The 17,958-nt window shown below is 30.4% G+C and overlaps 4 protein-coding genes across 4 annotated transcripts; 2 read left to right on the top strand and 2 right to left on the bottom strand.

Moving 5' to 3' along the window:
- The first annotated feature begins 7,041 nt into the window (after positions 1 to 7,041).
- Positions 7,042 to 11,667, top strand: Tsp_01464 (poly(rC)-binding protein 3). Its single transcript, XM_003377264.1, has 9 exons — positions 7,042 to 7,188; positions 8,425 to 8,448; positions 8,623 to 8,739; positions 8,792 to 8,914; positions 9,002 to 9,130; positions 9,651 to 9,785; positions 10,449 to 10,512; positions 11,034 to 11,169; positions 11,310 to 11,667. The coding sequence occupies exons 1-9, from the start codon at positions 7,042 to 7,044 to the stop codon at positions 11,665 to 11,667; spliced, it is 1,233 nt and encodes a 410-aa protein (XP_003377312.1).
- Positions 11,668 to 12,163: 496 nt separating this feature from the next.
- On the bottom strand, positions 12,164 to 13,960 carry Tsp_01465 (60S ribosomal protein L4-A; the record flags this gene model as incomplete). The annotated part of the gene is made up of 8 exons (XM_003377263.1): positions 12,164 to 12,298; positions 12,364 to 12,520; positions 12,581 to 12,664; positions 12,736 to 12,892; positions 12,946 to 13,075; positions 13,140 to 13,264; positions 13,486 to 13,731; positions 13,790 to 13,960. Coding segments are annotated over 8 exons (1,166 nt in total), but the record flags the coding sequence as incomplete, so codon positions are not given.
- A 28-nt stretch (positions 13,961 to 13,988) lies between these two features.
- On the bottom strand, positions 13,989 to 15,526 carry Tsp_01466 (hypothetical protein). The gene is made up of 5 exons (XM_003377262.1): positions 15,413 to 15,526; positions 15,181 to 15,310; positions 15,025 to 15,136; positions 14,239 to 14,275; positions 13,989 to 14,033 (listed from the first exon to the last, which is right to left on the bottom strand). The coding sequence occupies exons 1-5, from the start codon at positions 15,524 to 15,526 to the stop codon at positions 13,989 to 13,991; spliced, it is 438 nt and encodes a 145-aa protein (XP_003377310.1).
- Positions 15,527 to 17,290: 1,764 nt separating this feature from the next.
- Tsp_01467 (putative mesocentin) lies at positions 17,291 to 17,954 on the top strand. The gene is made up of 3 exons (XM_003377261.1): positions 17,291 to 17,435; positions 17,503 to 17,668; positions 17,771 to 17,954. Exons 1-3 carry the CDS (start codon positions 17,291 to 17,293, stop codon positions 17,952 to 17,954), a joined length of 495 nt encoding a protein of 164 aa, XP_003377309.1.
- Positions 17,955 to 17,958: the final 4 nt, after the last annotated feature.

Here is a 17,958-nt window from a genome sequence, read left to right as displayed (position 1 = left end):
CAAAAGAAAATTTGGAGCAACTGAGTAAAGCAATGTTGAGTAAAATTGTAAAAATAAAATTAAGAGAAAAAATATTACATTCCTACATTTGAAATTTTGCATTACCTTCGTAAGAAAGTTTTGCAGATTACAAAAAAAAATGCATAAAACAATCGTGATGTGAACAATGTGAACAATGAAAATATTGCATTGAAACAGCATTTGCTTGCATATATTACATGGTTTTAGAAAATTTTATCCACTTTTTTAGTGGTAAATTTGTTCAAAGAATCAGCAAGATTGCACCACTATTTTTTTAGAATTTGCTTTTATAGCTTGTTTCCAAGTGAAATTTTTAATAAATAATGTAATATAGTGAAAATTATGAATGAAATATTTCAATTATTGAAATCATCTACTTCAATAAATTAGTTTAAACGATACTGCTGATTGTGAATTAAAAGAAAAAGTATTTTAAAAAACCTGTGCTTTTTGTGCTTGGTTATTTCTTTAAAATGAAGCTAATTTGATTAAATAGCCCATGTTTGAAATGAATTTTACGCTGCAATTTTCAAAGCAATAAAAAAAATAAAAGAGGATATTTCATAAAGTAGTTATTTTTCATTTGTGAATAATTGAAGTAAATGAATGACTGATGAATAATGTACACGGTTGTGGTTATGAAGAAATAAATTTGTCAATGATAATTGATTTTAATACAAAGCATACTCAGGGCAAAAGTGAATAAGAAGTGAATTTTATTTTAAGACACTTTTCATGCTTTAGGCTTTGAAATGAAAAAGGCTTTTGTATTGAAATATTTTCCATTTTCGATTATCAAATATTTCATGTTGCAAGCAATGCTTGGATTGTTTGCTTGGTGGCTTCATCAACAAATAAATAATGATGGTCATGATGCATGTTGTCATCAATGATAAAAGAATATATTTTTTTTTCTTGGTTGTGGGAAGAGGGAGTAAGACGGAAAAATATTTGAATCAATTTAAGAAAAAGAAAGCACAAAACAACGTTGACAAAAAGTATGTAGATTTCATAGGAAATTTAAAATTAAGAGCTCCAAGAGTCGAAGAAAGAAAGAGAGTGAGCGAATTGTATGGAAGTCAGCGATTATGAGGCTTAGATATTTAGATGTCTGTTATTCATATTTATTCATTGCGTGCATAAAGACAGCAATGGAAACGACAATAGCCATGGTATTTAATAGCTCAGGTAGAAAGTAAAAAAATAAAATAAAATAAGCGCTTTGCGTTGCGACGCTTTCAAAACCGCTGTCCACGCTGCACGCGTGCGTCACCTTCGTTGACGAAATCGATACTGGCCTCTCAGTTTTCACCTGTGCTTCAGTTCCTGCATTCTACGCTCTGCTTCCGCCCAGTTTTCGCCTAGCATATTAGCTCAGCTTTATATGCAGCTTTTCCCACACTGAGAGCCAACAACAAACTGATCGCATAAGGTGTGCTAAGTTGTGTTTTTGATTTATACAAATAGTTGAATATATATATTATTTTTGCTTCTTGTTCTTTGTGCTGTTACTTGCTTACATGCTTTGTTTCAAGCTTGTGATTATTCATTTGCATTGGAAAGCAGCTACGTCAATTTTGTGATGCAGCAGTGTTTTTCTGAGCTGAACTTTTGCTAAAAGTTCAATCGACGTCAGACGCACTCCGCCGGTCCAAAACTTCCCGTTGTGATAAACCAGCGCCAATATTGTGATTAAGCGAAAGTAAATATTGAAAACGCCACTCCAATGTGATCGTACTGGTTTGGCTAATGTGACACTGGCCGAAGCTTTTCACGCAAAGCAAACTTGCCAAGCGTTGCAAAGAGGCGATCAGTGTTTCTCTGCTCATCACGCGCCCTTGACAACCATTTTCTCTTTCTTTTGCTTTTTATTCATCGGTCAGAGAAAGCTGCTTCCAAAGAAGACGAAAAAAACGAAGAAGAAACCATCGACATCTGATAAAAATTCCATGTTCCAAAGCTTCCGTTGGTTGGCTTTATAATTTTCCATCATCTATACTTTCCACAGGTAGACAACATCTTCTTCTTCTTCTACTACTACCCCTTCAAGTTTAAATTTGTTCACAATGACACTTTAAAACAAAAAATAATTTTTCATTTCATTTTTCAACTATATCAAAATGTCTATTTTTTTTTTAATAAGCTGAAATTCGTTCACTCTTTTTTCATCCCTCTGTGACAATTCATTATTGCACCATAATTTTTAATATTATCACTCAGTTATTTATCTTTAATTAAGATAATTTAATTTTCAAAAAAAAAGAAATTCAGTCATAATTATTTTCATTCCAATTATCCAAGCTAAACTTGGAATTGGTAAAAATTGAACTTTTCACGTTTGAAAATCCTTTTCATCATTTCAAAGCTGCATTTTCTCAAAAAAAAACTAACAAGAAGCAAACAAAAGAAAAAATGCCTAATGAACGAAAACATGCTTAACTGGATGCACAAGCTGTAAATGCTTTCTAATTCTCATGTGGAAATAACGCGCTTCAGAGATTAGTGGAATCAACTTTAAAATGAAGCTGTTAACAGACTGCTGAGAATTTTAAACGGCCCTAAGCCAGTATACTAAGTAGCTTATTATTTCATATTGGAGAAAGTATTTTTATAATTTTATGTCACAAGGAAGTGAATTTTAAACTATTTAATAGCATTTTTAATACAGATGAAGGAGAATAATGAGTGCTTTTACAGAATAGTAAAAAATTCAAATTTTTTTAAAATTTCATGTTAATCTGTGATTTATCAGATAAATTTTCAATTAGACTTTCAACAGCTCAATTTTTCCAGTTGATTTCTTGTCAGCTTCAAAATAAAATGGATTATTTTCAATAGCAATTTCAATTTATTATTAGAACTGGTAAACTATTACAATAAAGCATCAATCAGATCATTTTACATTTCATCGTGCGTTTCTTCTTTCACTCATCTATAATCATACTTGTTATATGTATTTGTTGTTGAAACTGTTTGTTCAAAATGCTCAAATAATTACCTTAATTTTTTTATCATCATCATTTTTTCAGTACGAAAATTATTTAAAAAAAAGAATAAAATAAAAATAATTCATGAATTTGTGAACAAATCAATGTATTCAAAAAATGCAGTGTTGAACATCGTTGAAGAAATGTGAAATGGAAATAATACGTAGATGCTTTTTTGTTCTTCAATTTTCTTAAATTGCAAGAATGTCTCTGCACGAGGGAGCTCAATCATCGCGGATTGCCGTGCGAGTTGTAGTTGATCAGTAGAAAGCATTTTAATCATTTCAGAATGCAATAATGCGCTAAACCATATGTTCAACCTGCTTGAACAGATGAGGAAAAAGCCAACTTTGAAAAAAAGTTTATTTGTTGAAGCAGTGAAAAGCGGGATAACGTTTAGGAATTACGTTTTTCCTTTCTTCTTTTGCTTTTTGTTCTACAAAATGGCATGCAACTTTATAGCATAATTTTCAAATGGAAGATTAAAACAAATGCCAGTATCCGTAGCGCAACACGACAAACTTTGGTCAAAGCAAATATGTCAAAGTTACAATAGTTAACAATACTTGTGATGAAGCTTACGATGCTGATGAAAAGGTGTATTGTGTGTAAAATGTTTCATTTATTGCAATATACGGCTTTTTAATTAAAAGTTGAAGTTGTCAAAATGAAAGACAATAATAAATAATGAAGATGTAATTAATACAGATCGATTCGATCTGGCATGAAAAAGTGTCGAGTAAATTGAACAAAGAAATTCAAAGTAATTTTTACAATTTGAAATTCTATTTTGATAAAAATTTGTTCAAAAAATGAAAAAATGATTTACTATAATTTCTTTGTCGTACAAGAAAATATCATTTCATCTCTCTTTCGTATAAATAAGTGTAATAGATGTGTTTTAAATGTTTAAAAGCATTTCTGCAATAATATCGATCATTTAGTTAGTTTTCCAAACAAAAATTAATATATAAAAATTACGTTATATTTTTTATTTTAAAATAGAATATCAGTCAACAGATGTTCTGCAGTTGAGGTTTAAAGTGAATTATTTATTTGCATAAAAAGAATTTTACCCAAAAAAGTTTATTTGGTTGAAAATAGTTGCAAATACGAGCTCGTAATCGAGAGAATTTCATATATTACTGCTGTTCACAACTTCAACAGTGATAGAGTAGGTAATAAAGAAAAGATTCTCTGACTTTATATTGATCTTGATGATTATTCTTTGACGAACATCAAACTTATTTTTTAATACAGCTTGCAAAACGTATTTTGGTCATTTCATTCATTCAATTGGTCATTTGGTCAGTTTTAGAGTTATTAATATTAGTTAAATTTGTTGACAAGTTTCTCAGCCAAAGTAACATTGCAGAAGTAAGTATTCTCTTAATGCATACATATATGAAACAGAAATGCACTCTGTAAAATGTTCATAGCTTCTTTGTTGTTGTTGTTGTTGTTGCCGTTGTGTTGCTAGTAGTCCAACGTCAGCATTAAAAACGTTTAATGCTATTTCTATTGTGTAAGAGAATGTCAATCAAATATCATTCGATGGCTCTTCACAAAGCACCTCAGAAAGCGAGAGAGGGAAATGAATTGTGTGTTGTAAGAAGAAGAAGCTTAAGCAAAGTTTGCATTTTATTAGAAGATAGTTTAGTTTGCCCGGTGTGCACATGTGCACTTGTTGCATATGTCGCCGCAACGAATTCGAATTGCTGTTTGCAAATTCTTCAGTTGTGATAAATTTAATTTCTGCGAAATGCAGTTTGATTGCTTTGCTTGCTGACCGAGGAGGAGGAGGAGGAGGAGGAAAAGGAGGAGGTGAGCACGTAGTGTAAGAAGTCAGATGATGTTTTTCGACAAAGATCTATAGTTGTATTTACAGGACTAGTTCTGCTATGAATTTGCTTTTCATGTGACAGGTGAGCTTCACAGAGGTGCGCCACTATTATATATGCATTGATTCCATTTGATTCACTTTGACGTAGTCACATCACTGCGTCCGAGCATCTTTCATCTTTTCTTTTTCATTTTTCAAAATATCCATATCCATTTGTAATTGATTATCAGTGTATGGTGTTCAAAAAAAAACTGAAATGTAATGTGTATCAAATTTTGCTTGAATTTTTATGATTTTATTTTCTTTGTTTTTATCTGCTTTACATTCCATTGTAATTTTGTCTTTGAATGCTGTCATCGGAGATGTCCATTTGTCTGTGTTGAATTTACTCTCACAAACAGTGAAATATAACTTTTACAAAATTCCAAACATTTGATGAAACTTCGAGGCAATAAAAATTTCATTGCACAGATTGACATTCTCCAACTTGAAGCTTGATAAGCAGACTTCATTGTTTGTTCACTGCAAGATGACAATAATTGTCAATATTTATCTTGAAAATCTATTTGATCACATATCGAATAGTATCGACTTGGGGCCATCTTTAATAATGATCTTCGTCATCAATTTTGAATTAAACGATTTCCTTTTCACATAACAATATTTCATTTGTTGAAAATTTCTTCTCCGTCGTCACATCCATGAAATAATAAAACAAAAGAAAAAATTCTTTCCATTGTATTACCGTTTCTTGTACAAATTTTAATATTCCACCTGAGCTGTTTTTTTGTTTTGTTCATTTGTGGAACAACGCATCGTCCAATTATGAATTGATGCTTCTTTTGAGAGATATACGGTATAAAAGTTATCCAACGGACGAAAATCGATAATCAGCACAAAAATATTTCAAGTATTTGCATTTTGAAAAGCATACAATTTAATGGCAAGGGTTAATTTATGTCAAAGTATGACCAGAAAGTGTGCGAAGAAAAGAAATTAATAAAAAAGAATTGAAAATTGATCTGGAGTAGAAAAGGAAAAATGCAAAAGTAAAATTGCACGACGTTTCCGTGCTATCTATCGATTGTCGGTAGCGGTTTATTATTATTATTATTTTTTATTATCATTATTGTTGTTCTTGTTCTTGTTGATATTATGAAGGATCATTGCTTTTTTCTTTTTTTTAATGAATGTCCAAAGGGAAATGTCAACTAAGCTGTTTTGTAAAACAGACAAAAAATTTTAAGCTTATCATTTTTATTATAGATATTTACATGAAGTGAATATTTATTTTAAAAGTGTGAAAGCATAAGGTTTTTTATGGCGATATCTTTTTTGCAAAAGTTATATTATTCATCTGATTAGAAAACATTTTTAAATGAAATTATTCTTTATTGAATAATTATCATATTTTTGAAAAAAAAAGAAGAAAATATTTGCATAGGATTGCACTGTTCAAAAACGTCAATTGAACAGTGCGATGAAGCGGTGAAAATATAACTAGGCAATTGTGTATATTAGATAGTGTCTGAAAGTTGCATGACTGGCGGCAACACTGTTTGATAAGGTTAACCATTGATGATCAGCTTGGATAATTGAATGAGAAAAGCTGATCAACGAATGCAAAATAGATTTCGGAAGTTGAACTGCCAGCCGTGCTGATTATATACATCATTAGCCCAGCCTTTGACAACTTGAAGCAAATTGCTTTTCTCAATGAAGGTCACCTTTATCCATTTGAATTTCACAATTATAAGATGTTTTTCCTGAGTTTGTCATTACGCGCTCACTTATGCTCACTTTTGCAATAATAGCAATTATTATTGCTAACTGTAAAATATTGAACTATTTGATCGATTATTATTAAAGTAGTAAATTTGTTAAATCAAGTCATTTCTAATCGCCAACACAATTTATTTTTCCTCTTCTCACCAACGCTCACATTGCGATATGCTTTGCTGTTATTGTTTTGTTTTTGTTATTTTTGCTAATATTTATTAATGTAAAATTAATGCTTATTACTTTTCATAAGAATATAAAATTTGAAAAAATCCATTTTTATAATCTATAAAGTTTTGTTTGGTGATAACTGTTTGTTTTAATTTTTTTTTTGAATTAAGAGAAAATTTTCCACTTTCAATGGGCAAGTTCAAGCAATCAGTGATGAAATAATAATTCAATTTCAGAAATATGGAATGTTTAAAAAACAATCCCATCCCGTTGCAACAGTGCTATTCCTCGAACACAATGGGTGACACATCACAACCGTTGCTTAGCAATTCAACTCCTCCAAATTTGTCCCTGGTGCAAACTATTCGCTTGTTAATGCAAGGAAAGGTATGGATCATTTCATTAAAAACATTTATTTTTCTTCTTTAAAGTCATGCTTTAAAAATGATAATCCAAATAGAAATTTACAATATTGAATTCATTCATTCATTCATTCATTTATCAGTTCAATGAATGATAGTTATTAAAATTGAAAATAAAAAAATGAAAAAAAAATTGAATGATAATACATTTTTAATCAAGTGTGTAAATTTATAAATAAATTAATCAACAGAATACCATAAAATTGAATCACTTTTAAAGTTCATCAAAAATTAATTGATTGATTTAAAATGATACATATGCAAATATATTTGTTTTTTAATTCTGGAAATAATCGAGTATTAAAATAATAAGTTGTTTAAATGGTACTTCATTTGATGCAGCAGCAGTAGTAGCATTAGCATTAGCATTAGTAGTAGTAGTAGTAATGTAAGCTGGTGTGCATTTATTTGTGTTTTGAAGTTGAAAGCAAGTATCAGGTTCAATTTCTCTGGTCAGTGGCGAAGTCAGTTTGCATTGATCCATCGTCAACCTTTTCCATTAAGTCAATAAAGCCTAAAGCCTTTCTTCTTTGCCTGATGTTAATTGATTTGACGTTTGAAAGTAGATTTTGGCAAAATTTAACAGCTGATTGATTACCATTTGCATGCAATTTCAAAGAATATTGCAATTGCTTTATAGTCTCCTTTTTTAATCGCACACACATAAATATCTACCTCATTTTATGGTGTTTTTTGATAAATTCCAATTATTCAAAATCAGACAGCAGTATATTTTTTTTTATTCACTAATTTCGCATAAATTATTCAAATACATTTTTCGATCAATTGCAATTTTACTGCAACAATTATTAATAATAAGAAAAAGAAATTGATAAATGAAACACATAAATTGATGAAAAAAAATATTTTTTTTAATCTTACGTTCTTTTAATTGAATCTACTCGATCAAGTATTGAAATACAAGTTCTGATGAAGTATTCATTTAAAAAGTCGCTCTTCAAAATAAATATACTTTTGTTTTTTTTGTTTACTTGCTAAAGTGGGAAATTTAAAAAAAGCACTTGTTCAATATTCAATACCACAACAAGCTGCTTTACATGAAATCACGTTTTCTTTGTGCAACGCTATTGAAAAAAGGAAAGCGAATGTCCGTTGTTCTACGTTTCTTGAAAATAACAATATTTAGAAAAACACTTATATATTTATTGTATTATTATATTCATAATGTTATTTTGTTTAGGAAGTCGGAAGCATCATTGGAAAAGTGAGTGTAAAATTTAAATGTTCTTCATTTAAATATTTCTTTCATCATTGCATCATGCTTTTCAGAAAGGCGATCACATTAGGACTATAAGAGATGAGGTATTTTGTTGTTGTTATTGTTTCTTTTTTGTTTTTTGAATATTTTAAAATAATTTTTCCCATATCTGTTTTTCAGAGTATGGCGAAGATCAATATTTCTGACGGTACATGCCCGGAACGAATTGTGACAATTACAGGAAGCGTCCAAGCAATTGATACGGCATTTAAAATGATTTGCAAAAAATTTGAAGAAGTACTTTGCTTTTAAATTTATTTATTTCTTTTTTGCAATTTATTTTTTCCAGGATCAGCAACAAATTCCTGACAGTGTTCCTAAGCCGCCCATAACATTTCGTTTAATCGTTCCCGCAACGCAGTGTGGTTGCTTAATTGGTAGAGGTGGTTCAAAAATCAAAGATATTCGAGAAGTAGATATATCTTTATTTCAAAAATGATATATATACATCTATCTATCTATATTGGCTTTTTTTTCTTTGAAAAATGAACAATTGCAGGCAACCGGAGCATCAATTCAAGTGGCTAGTGAGATGCTTCCAAATTCAACAGAAAGAGCCGTCACTTTATCCGGAACGGCGGAAGCTATCATTCAGTGTATGAATCAGATTTGCCTTATTCTTCTTGAAGTATGTGTCACCATTTCTTGCTATTGAAGCTGTGAAGAAACATTTAATTTTCATGCTTTAATATATCTTTGAAGTCATCTTTATATATATATTACAACGGATATATTTACTTTTTAGCTTAATGTGTGTTGTTGTTATTGAAAAATGCGTCTTAATTAGCATCATAATCAATATTCAAAAATTGTTGCACTATTATTGTTTTACAATACAATAATAATAATAATAATAATAATAGATATTCTTTACCCGTATCTGCAGGTTTTCCATTTTATATGAATGATTAATGTGCAGTATTATTATAATTTATTTTTAGTAATCTTTGATTGATTTATTGATTTGTTTCATTACCATGTGTTCGAAATTTCAACCTTTTTTATTAATTAATTTCAAGGAAAAATAACTTTAATTTTAATGAATTTTTATTTACAATTTTTTATTATATAAACTTTCCATTGTAAAATTTAAAATTAATGATGTCGTTCATTGAATTTAACATGAGCGTTTTTCATATTCAATTTAGTCTCCCCCTAAAGGTGCCATAGTACCGTACAGACCTATTCCTTCAATTCCATTTCTATGCAGCAACAACGCATCAGTGGCCAACACCATTTCAAAAAGCATCCCTCCATTGTTTTATGGATGTTTGCCCAATGAGGTAAATTTTTAATTAATATTCATCTTTTGTTATTCACAACAGGCCATTTGCATTTTTTGCTTGCTATTTTCAAATGTTTACCTATGTTTTCCCGTACATCATGATAGCATACAGCCCTTGCAGTGTTTTTTATTGTTCTTTTTAAGCTCAGCCTACTCTTTTCTAAACCAGAGACGATGGCATAAGTTGACTTCTTAATTTTTTTTCAATTTTAATAATTGTAAGAATGTTTTATTCATAAATTACACCATTCTTCAATTGTCAGTATCAAACTTGACAAATACTTATTAATACAGAAGTTATAAAATAATAAATTAAAATTGACCATTGATAAAGAAAATCATCTTTGCTTTAATTGAGCTAACTAGATCAAAATTTGTTTAAGTGCAAAATTTACTTAACGATTTTTATTGCTTTCAATTAAAACAGTTTGAAATATCATTTGACTTTGATCAAAGCTGTTTCTTCCTGTTGTTATTCTTTTACCTTAGAAATAATTTTGCATTTTGGCATTCATGAAGAACAGTATGGAATATTGTTAAATTTCAAAAAATGATTATTTTTATTCAATATCTGCCATCATTAATGGTTGTAAAGTTCTCTTTGTATGTCACAGCTTGATATCTGTTCCCCCGCTTACCTCACGCATGTTCCTGTTTTCAGCTTGCAAAGATGTATCCGTACCAACTTCCGCTTTTGCAACCGTTTCCGAATTTTAATCCTCCAGGTATTGTATGCTTAATTTTTTTTGTTTTGAAACTCATTTACATTTTTATTACAGTTAATTTGAAATGACCCTCTTCTGTTTTATACAAAAAGTTCCAGTGATTGAACTTCTTAACTATTTGATATCATAGCTTTGTTTGTATTTTAAACGATACAAAAACTGCAACTGAAAATGCAAATATTTATTTTACGTTTGCCTATCAAATGGCGTTCATTGATTTCAGGTTTTATGAAAGTTTTACAATTTCAGTAAATATATTTTTTTAAGTTACAGTAATCGAATTATAAAATGCTTTTCATCACCAACGTGCATACGAAATGAATTTATGCATAATGATGCAGATGAATTATGCAAATATCAAATGTAAATAAAAGTAAACATATTTTATTTAAAGTGATTCGTGAAAATTACTTGAAACATTTTTTTTTGAATTTTTACTCAATAATCAAAAAAAGTATTTTTTACAGTATAGCTGATGATTAGCTGTATTATTATTATTTATTAAGTGGTTGCTTTTTCAGTTCTTAGCAATGGCATTGTGCAACCAGGAATTATTAACATGGTCAATAGTGATGCATACCATCAGAATGATGTAAATTTAATGAATGGCAATTTAATGAATTCAGTAACAAAAACTGGCCAAAAGGATGCTACTGGGTAAGAAGAGTATGAATTTTTAAATTGCATCTATTTGTTATTGTAGTTGCTGTAATAATATGAAGAAAATGATGCAATTTGAAAAGTGGAAGTTAATAATGAGAATATTATTATTTTGTTTTCGACTGTTCAAATGAAAGGTTTCCATTTAGAATTGATTGCATCCAAATGGGAACAAATGCAGCGCCATTTTCCGCCGCTATTCATGCGCAATTGGATGCTGGTGCCGCCCATTTTACCGCTGGCGATCCGACACCGCCGGTGATCACTTTGCCGTTGCTTAATCAAATCCCGACCGGAAGTTTAATGCCTTTTGTAAAATTGGATCCTCTGGTGAATCCGTACTTGACTAACCATCCGCTCATTTTGCCAGTTGCACCGATTGGCAGTATAAATTTCAACGTTGATCAGCAGGAGCAGAAAAATAATACTGGCGGTGCCTCGACAAAACTGCAGCCTCCGTCAGAGAAAGTTTCCAAAAGATACAGTCCTTACTGAATTAATTACACTACATTGGTGTGAACAATTCATATGCAAATGGGAAAGCATTTACTTTTTCCTTTTATTTGCTTTTTAAATGTTGATTTTTAACAAGCTGTTCAAATACAATAATCCTACAGAAAAAAAAGATATATGTAACTGATATTGCTATCTAATGTTTTATTATTGTTCGAAAGCTTGGAAATCTTTTTTTTGTATAAACAAATCTACATTGCTAATTTATTAAATTGATTCTCTATTATCATTGTAATTACAATGAAAATAAACAATCAACAATGCAAAGATGCTTTTCCCTGACATTTGCAGCTTTTATCATTCGGAAACTCATGTCATTCGAATTTTAAGTTTACACTATTGTTAATTTAGTTGTAAAAATCCTCAAATTTTGCTTCTCTTTGTGAACTACAATTCTACTACTTCGTATAAAAATCATTTATCATTACTCTCCTTACCTAAAAATATGTTTCAAGCACAAAAAATAAAAATACAACGATTAAATAAAATTCCATTTTATTTATCAGAGCACAAAATTTCAAGATGATGCAGCTGGCTCTGCGGCTTTTGTTTTTCCAGATTTCTTTTTAGCTTTTGCCCCTTTCAGTGTTTTCTTTTTGCTCACCTCTGTCACCTGTAAATAATCACATGCACAATATATTTATTATTCTATGCATATAATACACCAAAACTTGTTACTTTCTTCTGTTTCTTCACTTTCTTTTTAGAAGTATCCTTCTTTTGGTTTTTCAACACTGCTGCACGAGCCAGTACAGCTGCGTACGGATTCAGCTCGCACATGAATTCAAAGTTCTTCAAAGGATTCTTCCGTTTTTCCTGCGGCTTAGCTGGCTTGCTTAAAAACAATAATTTACTTTCAGATAATCCTTCCTTGAAATACAAAAATTATTCTCACATTCTAGGACGAATTGCCTTCTGAATTTCTTCACTTTTGATCAAGCGTGAAAAATCCGCCATAGTCATTTTTGGTTTAGGCAGACTAAATCAAAAAATGAAGACATTACAAACACTCTTTCATAAATGTTAAAATTTATACAAAAAATTTATTACCGCCAGCCAGTTTTCAACTGCGACGGAGCTTTAAATGTTCCATACAGTGCATTCAATTTTTTGAACGCACCCGCAGTCCAAATACAGAAACGTCCCAAATGGCCACCGGGAGCTAGTTTCAAAAGATTCAGATTGTCCACTTGCAAGAAGCTGATGCCTGCAAAATTCATTCTCGAAATAAAGAATAAAAAAATATGCACTCACTCATACCCGGTATATTGCGAAAAGCCTGCTTAATTCCATTGTTGTGGTTGTAAATTATCAGTGGACCTTTCTTTTGTTTCCAACGACGGTTCCTCATTTTTCCTTTACCAGCACGATGTCGTCGACTGTTGTACACCTGTTTGATAATATTTTATTTTATTAAAGCATTAACAATTCAAAAATAAATTAAAATTACTCACTTTTTCTATATCTGACCAAGCTTTAACAGCCTTCAAAAAAGCAACTGCATCTTTTGTTTTCTTATAACCTTCCAATTTGTCACAGACCACCAACGGTACCTCCGGTATTTCGCTTATTGAATGACCTGCAACAATTGATTGAACAAAATGTGTTCATTTATTCACATATTCATTTCTTGCAAAACATTTTTAATCTTTAAAATAACCATTCATATTATAAGCATTAATCTTATTGAAAAGCTTTCAAAAGTGAAAACCGACATATGGAATATGGCCTTGAAGGCTGATCTGCACTTAGCAAAGTGAAAATCTGTCCACATTTAAAATTATCACACAGAATAGTCACCTCGAGCCATAATCAGTGATGGAATTCCGGTTGCTGCAATAGCTGAACAAATGGCATATCTTTTTTGTGCTACGTTGATTCTCCGATGCCATCGACGCCAAACAGAAGTTGGTGCAAACATTCGTCCTCCTCGACACATGTTTCCAAATGCGCCTTGACCACTGCGGTGTGTTCCACCGCCCCGAACTCTTGGTATACGAGAAACAGCGCGTCCAGTTCCCCAAGATTCAGCGGATGTTTGATGACCTAATGAATAAATATGCCTCAAACATAATATTTCAATTTTCATCACAAAACTACCAACCTGCTTTTCTTGAAACTGCATATGGCTGACGAGCATTTAAACGCATCTGTGCATGAATGAAAGATACCAAGTCAGGACGCAAAGGCGCCTTGAAAACATCGGGAAGCTTAATCGTCTCCTCTGTCAGATTACCTTTCTCATCATAAACCGATACCAATGGCCTTGCCATAGCTACAACGTAATTTTCAAATTTCAGTTTTTAAGTATTAATGAACACAAATACTGTTAAACAAAACGTGAAGTCCTATTAAAATTTTAAATTTAAATTATTTATCAAATTACTACTGCAAATAAGTCATAAATTGTTTGTTTATAACACGAATAAGAGTATAAATTTTAAATACTAAAAATTAACACCTTTCAACTGCATTGATAGCTGTAGCAGAAGAGTAATAAAATTAAAATTAAATTAATTAATAATAAATAATAATAAAATTAAGTTAAAAAACCTGAGGAAAAACAACAGAAAGTGTTCGAAAAGTAAAACTAAACGAAATATAATAATTGAAAGACAACAGAAAAGTATTAAAATGCAGTACAAGTTCTAAGCAAGACACTCATAGCAAACAGCATTAAAACAAATTTCACTATACATGTATCTTATACAACAAAAATGTAAAACCTAAGGAAAAACAGAAATACTATGAGAAACAAAAGAAATTAAGCAACTGTAATGCAATTGTTACACTTTTCTTTTAATTTCAAAGAACCATAAAAATCAAATAATACTGGAAAACATTTCTAAAAGTAATTAAGATTTAAAAGATATACTTATCTAATAACATTCCTTGAAAAATGACAATGATAAACATATTAAAATATTTTTTCCAAGCAATTTCTCAATAGCATTGCGGAAAAACATTACTAACTCTCAAAGCAAAAACGACAAATCATATAGTAATATTAAAGAATAATTATGTACTTATATTATTTATTTCAAAAAAACTAGTAAAAACAGAATGTACAACAATACCTCAGTAGAAATGTAATTGCCAAGTTGTCGACCCTATGAATTACAGTATTTTGTGAATTGCAGGCACAATAAATAACAGTATGACAAATAGCCAAAATGTATTAAAACGTTAATTATATATATATTTAATTTTATGAAAAAATAATGAATTATTTTAAATATTGCAATTAGCCGATCTGTATACATTTAGAAAAAATAAAATATAAAATTCATCTTTCCTCAGTAATATTTTATGAATTCTAACATACTCTTAAAGATTGACCCTACGGTTGCCAAAAGAGGTTTGGCTAAACCACAGCAGCGGAAAAATGAAATAAACTCTGCCAAAAGAAGTTTATTTCTGCTGATTTTTTCAACACCTGCTTCTGACGTTACTTCACATTTTTAAAAACAAAAAAATCTGCGATTACTTTGCTACTGCTCCGGGATTTTTCTTTAAAATAGAATATGTCGAACATCCGAGCGATTTGAAAATCATTACGCAATGTGAGTGGCTGTTTGCAGGTAGGTTGTTCGGCGGTTGACCGGTAATTGGCTATTGGCTTGCGCTATTTTATTAGATAATCATTCTGATTTAGTGATTGGGCAAATAAATTGTGCTATTTGATTTGTTACTTTGTGTTAATCATTGATTGGTTGATAGTTGTCACCAACGCTTTTGCAAATACGGTGTGCATTACTATTAAATTATCTTTGTAAAATAATTTTGTGAATAAAAGTGGCTTGATTCTAGCTGCCGCTACGTTTTTTATAGGTTCGCACATTTCAGCTAACGTGAAAATGCAAATGAAATAGTGGTGTCCGGCGAAACCCGTTTTGGTAAAACTTGTGTGCAAAAGTGCCTTGGTAATCGTAGCGTTAATATTTATAACAATAATTTATAATTTTTATTTAGAATTGAGTTTGCTATGATTTGTTTTCATATATGTGTATTAGTTTGTTGATACTTTTCATGAATTTCCTTTTTATTGAACAATTCAGATTTTATTGTTTATAGATTAATGTGTTTCATTTTGTTTCAATGCTTCTTTTTTGTGTTTTCTGCGTTTGTGTCATCTTTGGGAACGTTGATAACTTTCTTTTCTAAAACAAAATCAAACACATTTTGTAAATGATGAATTTTTTAGTGACGCTCTGTGGAAAATTATGCTCTTATTATTATAGTAATTTTGCTTTGCAATGAATCATAGAAAATGAAATATTTCAAAGGAATTGAAATGTAAACGAAATAATTAGTGAGCTGCGTTTTGTTTGATTTGAATATTTAATTAATGTTTTAAAATCTGTGGTGTACATCGCATTTTTGAATTTTCATAAAAAAACTACTAGTAGGACATTTTTTCTAAAATTCACATTTCACTTATAGATGTTTTATTATTTTATGTTAATTTAATTCCTTTATTTTAGTATTAAAATAACGATTGTCACGTGTTGATTTCATTTCTTTGTTGTTGAATAACTTTAGCCAACAACAGTAAAACACTTATTTCATAAAAATTCAAAATTGTATTGGTGGATTACTAACAAAAATCACAAAAAATGTTTCATCCTCACTGCTTTTCTTTGTTATAATGAAGTTTCTCCAATTTTGCCGCATTAAAAATTTCAAAATTTTAATTTATTACTGCAAGATATGTTGAATTTTAATTGTCCAATATTTTAAAACAGCAAAATAATTTGGATATAATTATTTAAATGACGTGTCTGAATTATACTTGTTTTTAATATGTTGTAGTGCACTGTTTGTAAAACTTACCGTAATTAATTTAAATATATGAACAATGTTTTGTATCAAAAGTTACTTTAGATTTTTTTGCTACACTAATCGTCGTTGTCGTCGTTGTTGTTGTTGCTGCTGCTGTTAAGCATTTTGTCTTATTTTCACAGATGCGTTTTGCTTCGAGAAAGATTATTTAAATAGTTTCATTTCTGTTATTTTTAAAATGCTGTAACGGGTGATAGTTTTGAAATACATCCGCTCTTTTTATTGCTATCATGACGTTTGAAAAGTGAATTAGGAAAATTTTCAATGTGGACAGATTTTCACTTTGCTAAGTGCAGATCAGCCTTCAAGGCCATATTCCATATGTCGGTTTTCACTTTTGAAAGCTTTTCAATGAGATTAATGCACATTGCTGTCAAGCGTTTTAAATTCTGATCAACAGTTGGCTTTTTTTCTAAGAGGAAGACAAATCACCGAGAACGAACAATCAAATCGCTTTTCAGCTATTTCATCTATTCCATTAGCCTCTGGCATCATCTGCAACAATAATTGTTTTAGTTGCAAGAGAATTTGTCATCTGTGCTTGTGTAGTGTGTCAGATAGAGGCAGAAGCTAAATTTAAAAACGCTGAAAGTTTCAAAAAAAGTTGCTAAACTGAAAGCTAGCTATCTCATCACTGCCGAGATAATGCGTATTGCTCTTTGTTTCTTTTTTTCATCATTTTTCTAATTCTATTTGTCTATTGAATGCCGTTTACTTGTGTGCTGTTGCTGAATGAATGAATTTTATTTCAGAAATTGTGAAAATGTGTACGATCAGTGATGAATATAATAAGTTCAGAAGATATAAGATGTTTCAGAATTCACTACAACTGTTCATATTATTATTTGCATTAATACTTCATCCTGTGGATGGTAACCCTTCTCAAAGTAACTTGTGCCGTCGAAAAAGTAAGCAGTTCTTTTTATTACAATGAAAAAGTGTTCTTTTACGACAAGCTGTACTTTTTAATTTAAGAGTGTGATCCACTTTTTCCTGCTGAACATAGTGGAAAATGCGTACAATCGACTGTTTCATCAAGAAAAATTTGTTATCCTGATTTGTTTGAACTCGACTACACATGCGCGGCTAGATATGATAGAGGCCAACGTTCCATTACACCACCAATAGTGCCCAATGGCCAGTAAGTAATATCTTTGACATTTTTTAATTGAAATGAAAATATATTTCATCTCTGGAAATTTACCATGTCACCAAAATGTCACCAAAATTATGTGCATTTCAGATACAAATCATTGACGACAAAATTTCGTTTGCAAAAACATGTAAAAAGTTTGAAAGCATATTTAGCCGTGCAATATCAGTGCAATGCTGGGTATCAGTTTTTGGATGAATCAGAGTATCTGTTTTGCTCGAAAGAAAATTGGCTGGGAACTCCACCAATCTGTGTACCAACAAGTGAAAACTGAACAT

Source organism: Trichinella spiralis (assembly GCF_000181795.1).
Source record: "Trichinella spiralis strain ISS 195 chromosome Unknown Scfld4, whole genome shotgun sequence".
Taxonomy (NCBI): Eukaryota; Metazoa; Nematoda; class Enoplea; order Trichinellida; family Trichinellidae; genus Trichinella; species Trichinella spiralis.
Note: the sequence above shows the minus strand (reverse complement) of the source record. Positions and strands in the feature narration are given on the sequence as shown.

Excerpts from the sequence above, each read along its gene's own strand:
- Tsp_01464 (XM_003377264.1), top strand. The coding sequence starts at position 7,042 with ATGGAATGTTTAAAAAACAATCCCATCCCGTTGCAACAGTGCTATTCC. Across the intron at positions 8,740-8,791 it reads TTTGCAAAAAATTTGAAGAA|GATCAGCAACAAATTCCTGA; the intron begins GTACTTTGCTTT and ends TATTTTTTCCAG. Across the intron at positions 10,513-11,033 it reads TCCGAATTTTAATCCTCCAG|TTCTTAGCAATGGCATTGTG; the intron begins GTATTGTATGCT and ends TTGCTTTTTCAG.
- Tsp_01466 (XM_003377262.1), bottom strand. The coding sequence starts at position 15,526 with ATGTGCGAACCTATAAAAAACGTAGCGGCAGCTAGAATCAAGCCACTT. Across the intron at positions 14,276-15,024 it reads CCTCTTTTGGCAACCGTAGG|TTTTACTTTTCGAACACTTT; the intron begins GTCAATCTTTAA and ends TATTTCGTTTAG. Across the intron at positions 14,034-14,238 it reads TTTCTGTTGTTTTTCCTCAG|GACTTCACGTTTTGTTTAAC; the intron begins GTTTTTTAACTT and ends AAATTTTAATAG.
- Tsp_01467 (XM_003377261.1), top strand. The coding sequence starts at position 17,291 with ATGTGTACGATCAGTGATGAATATAATAAGTTCAGAAGATATAAGATG. Across the intron at positions 17,436-17,502 it reads TAACTTGTGCCGTCGAAAAA|AGTGTGATCCACTTTTTCCT; the intron begins GTAAGCAGTTCT and ends TTTTAATTTAAG. Across the intron at positions 17,669-17,770 it reads CCAATAGTGCCCAATGGCCA|ATACAAATCATTGACGACAA; the intron begins GTAAGTAATATC and ends TGTGCATTTCAG.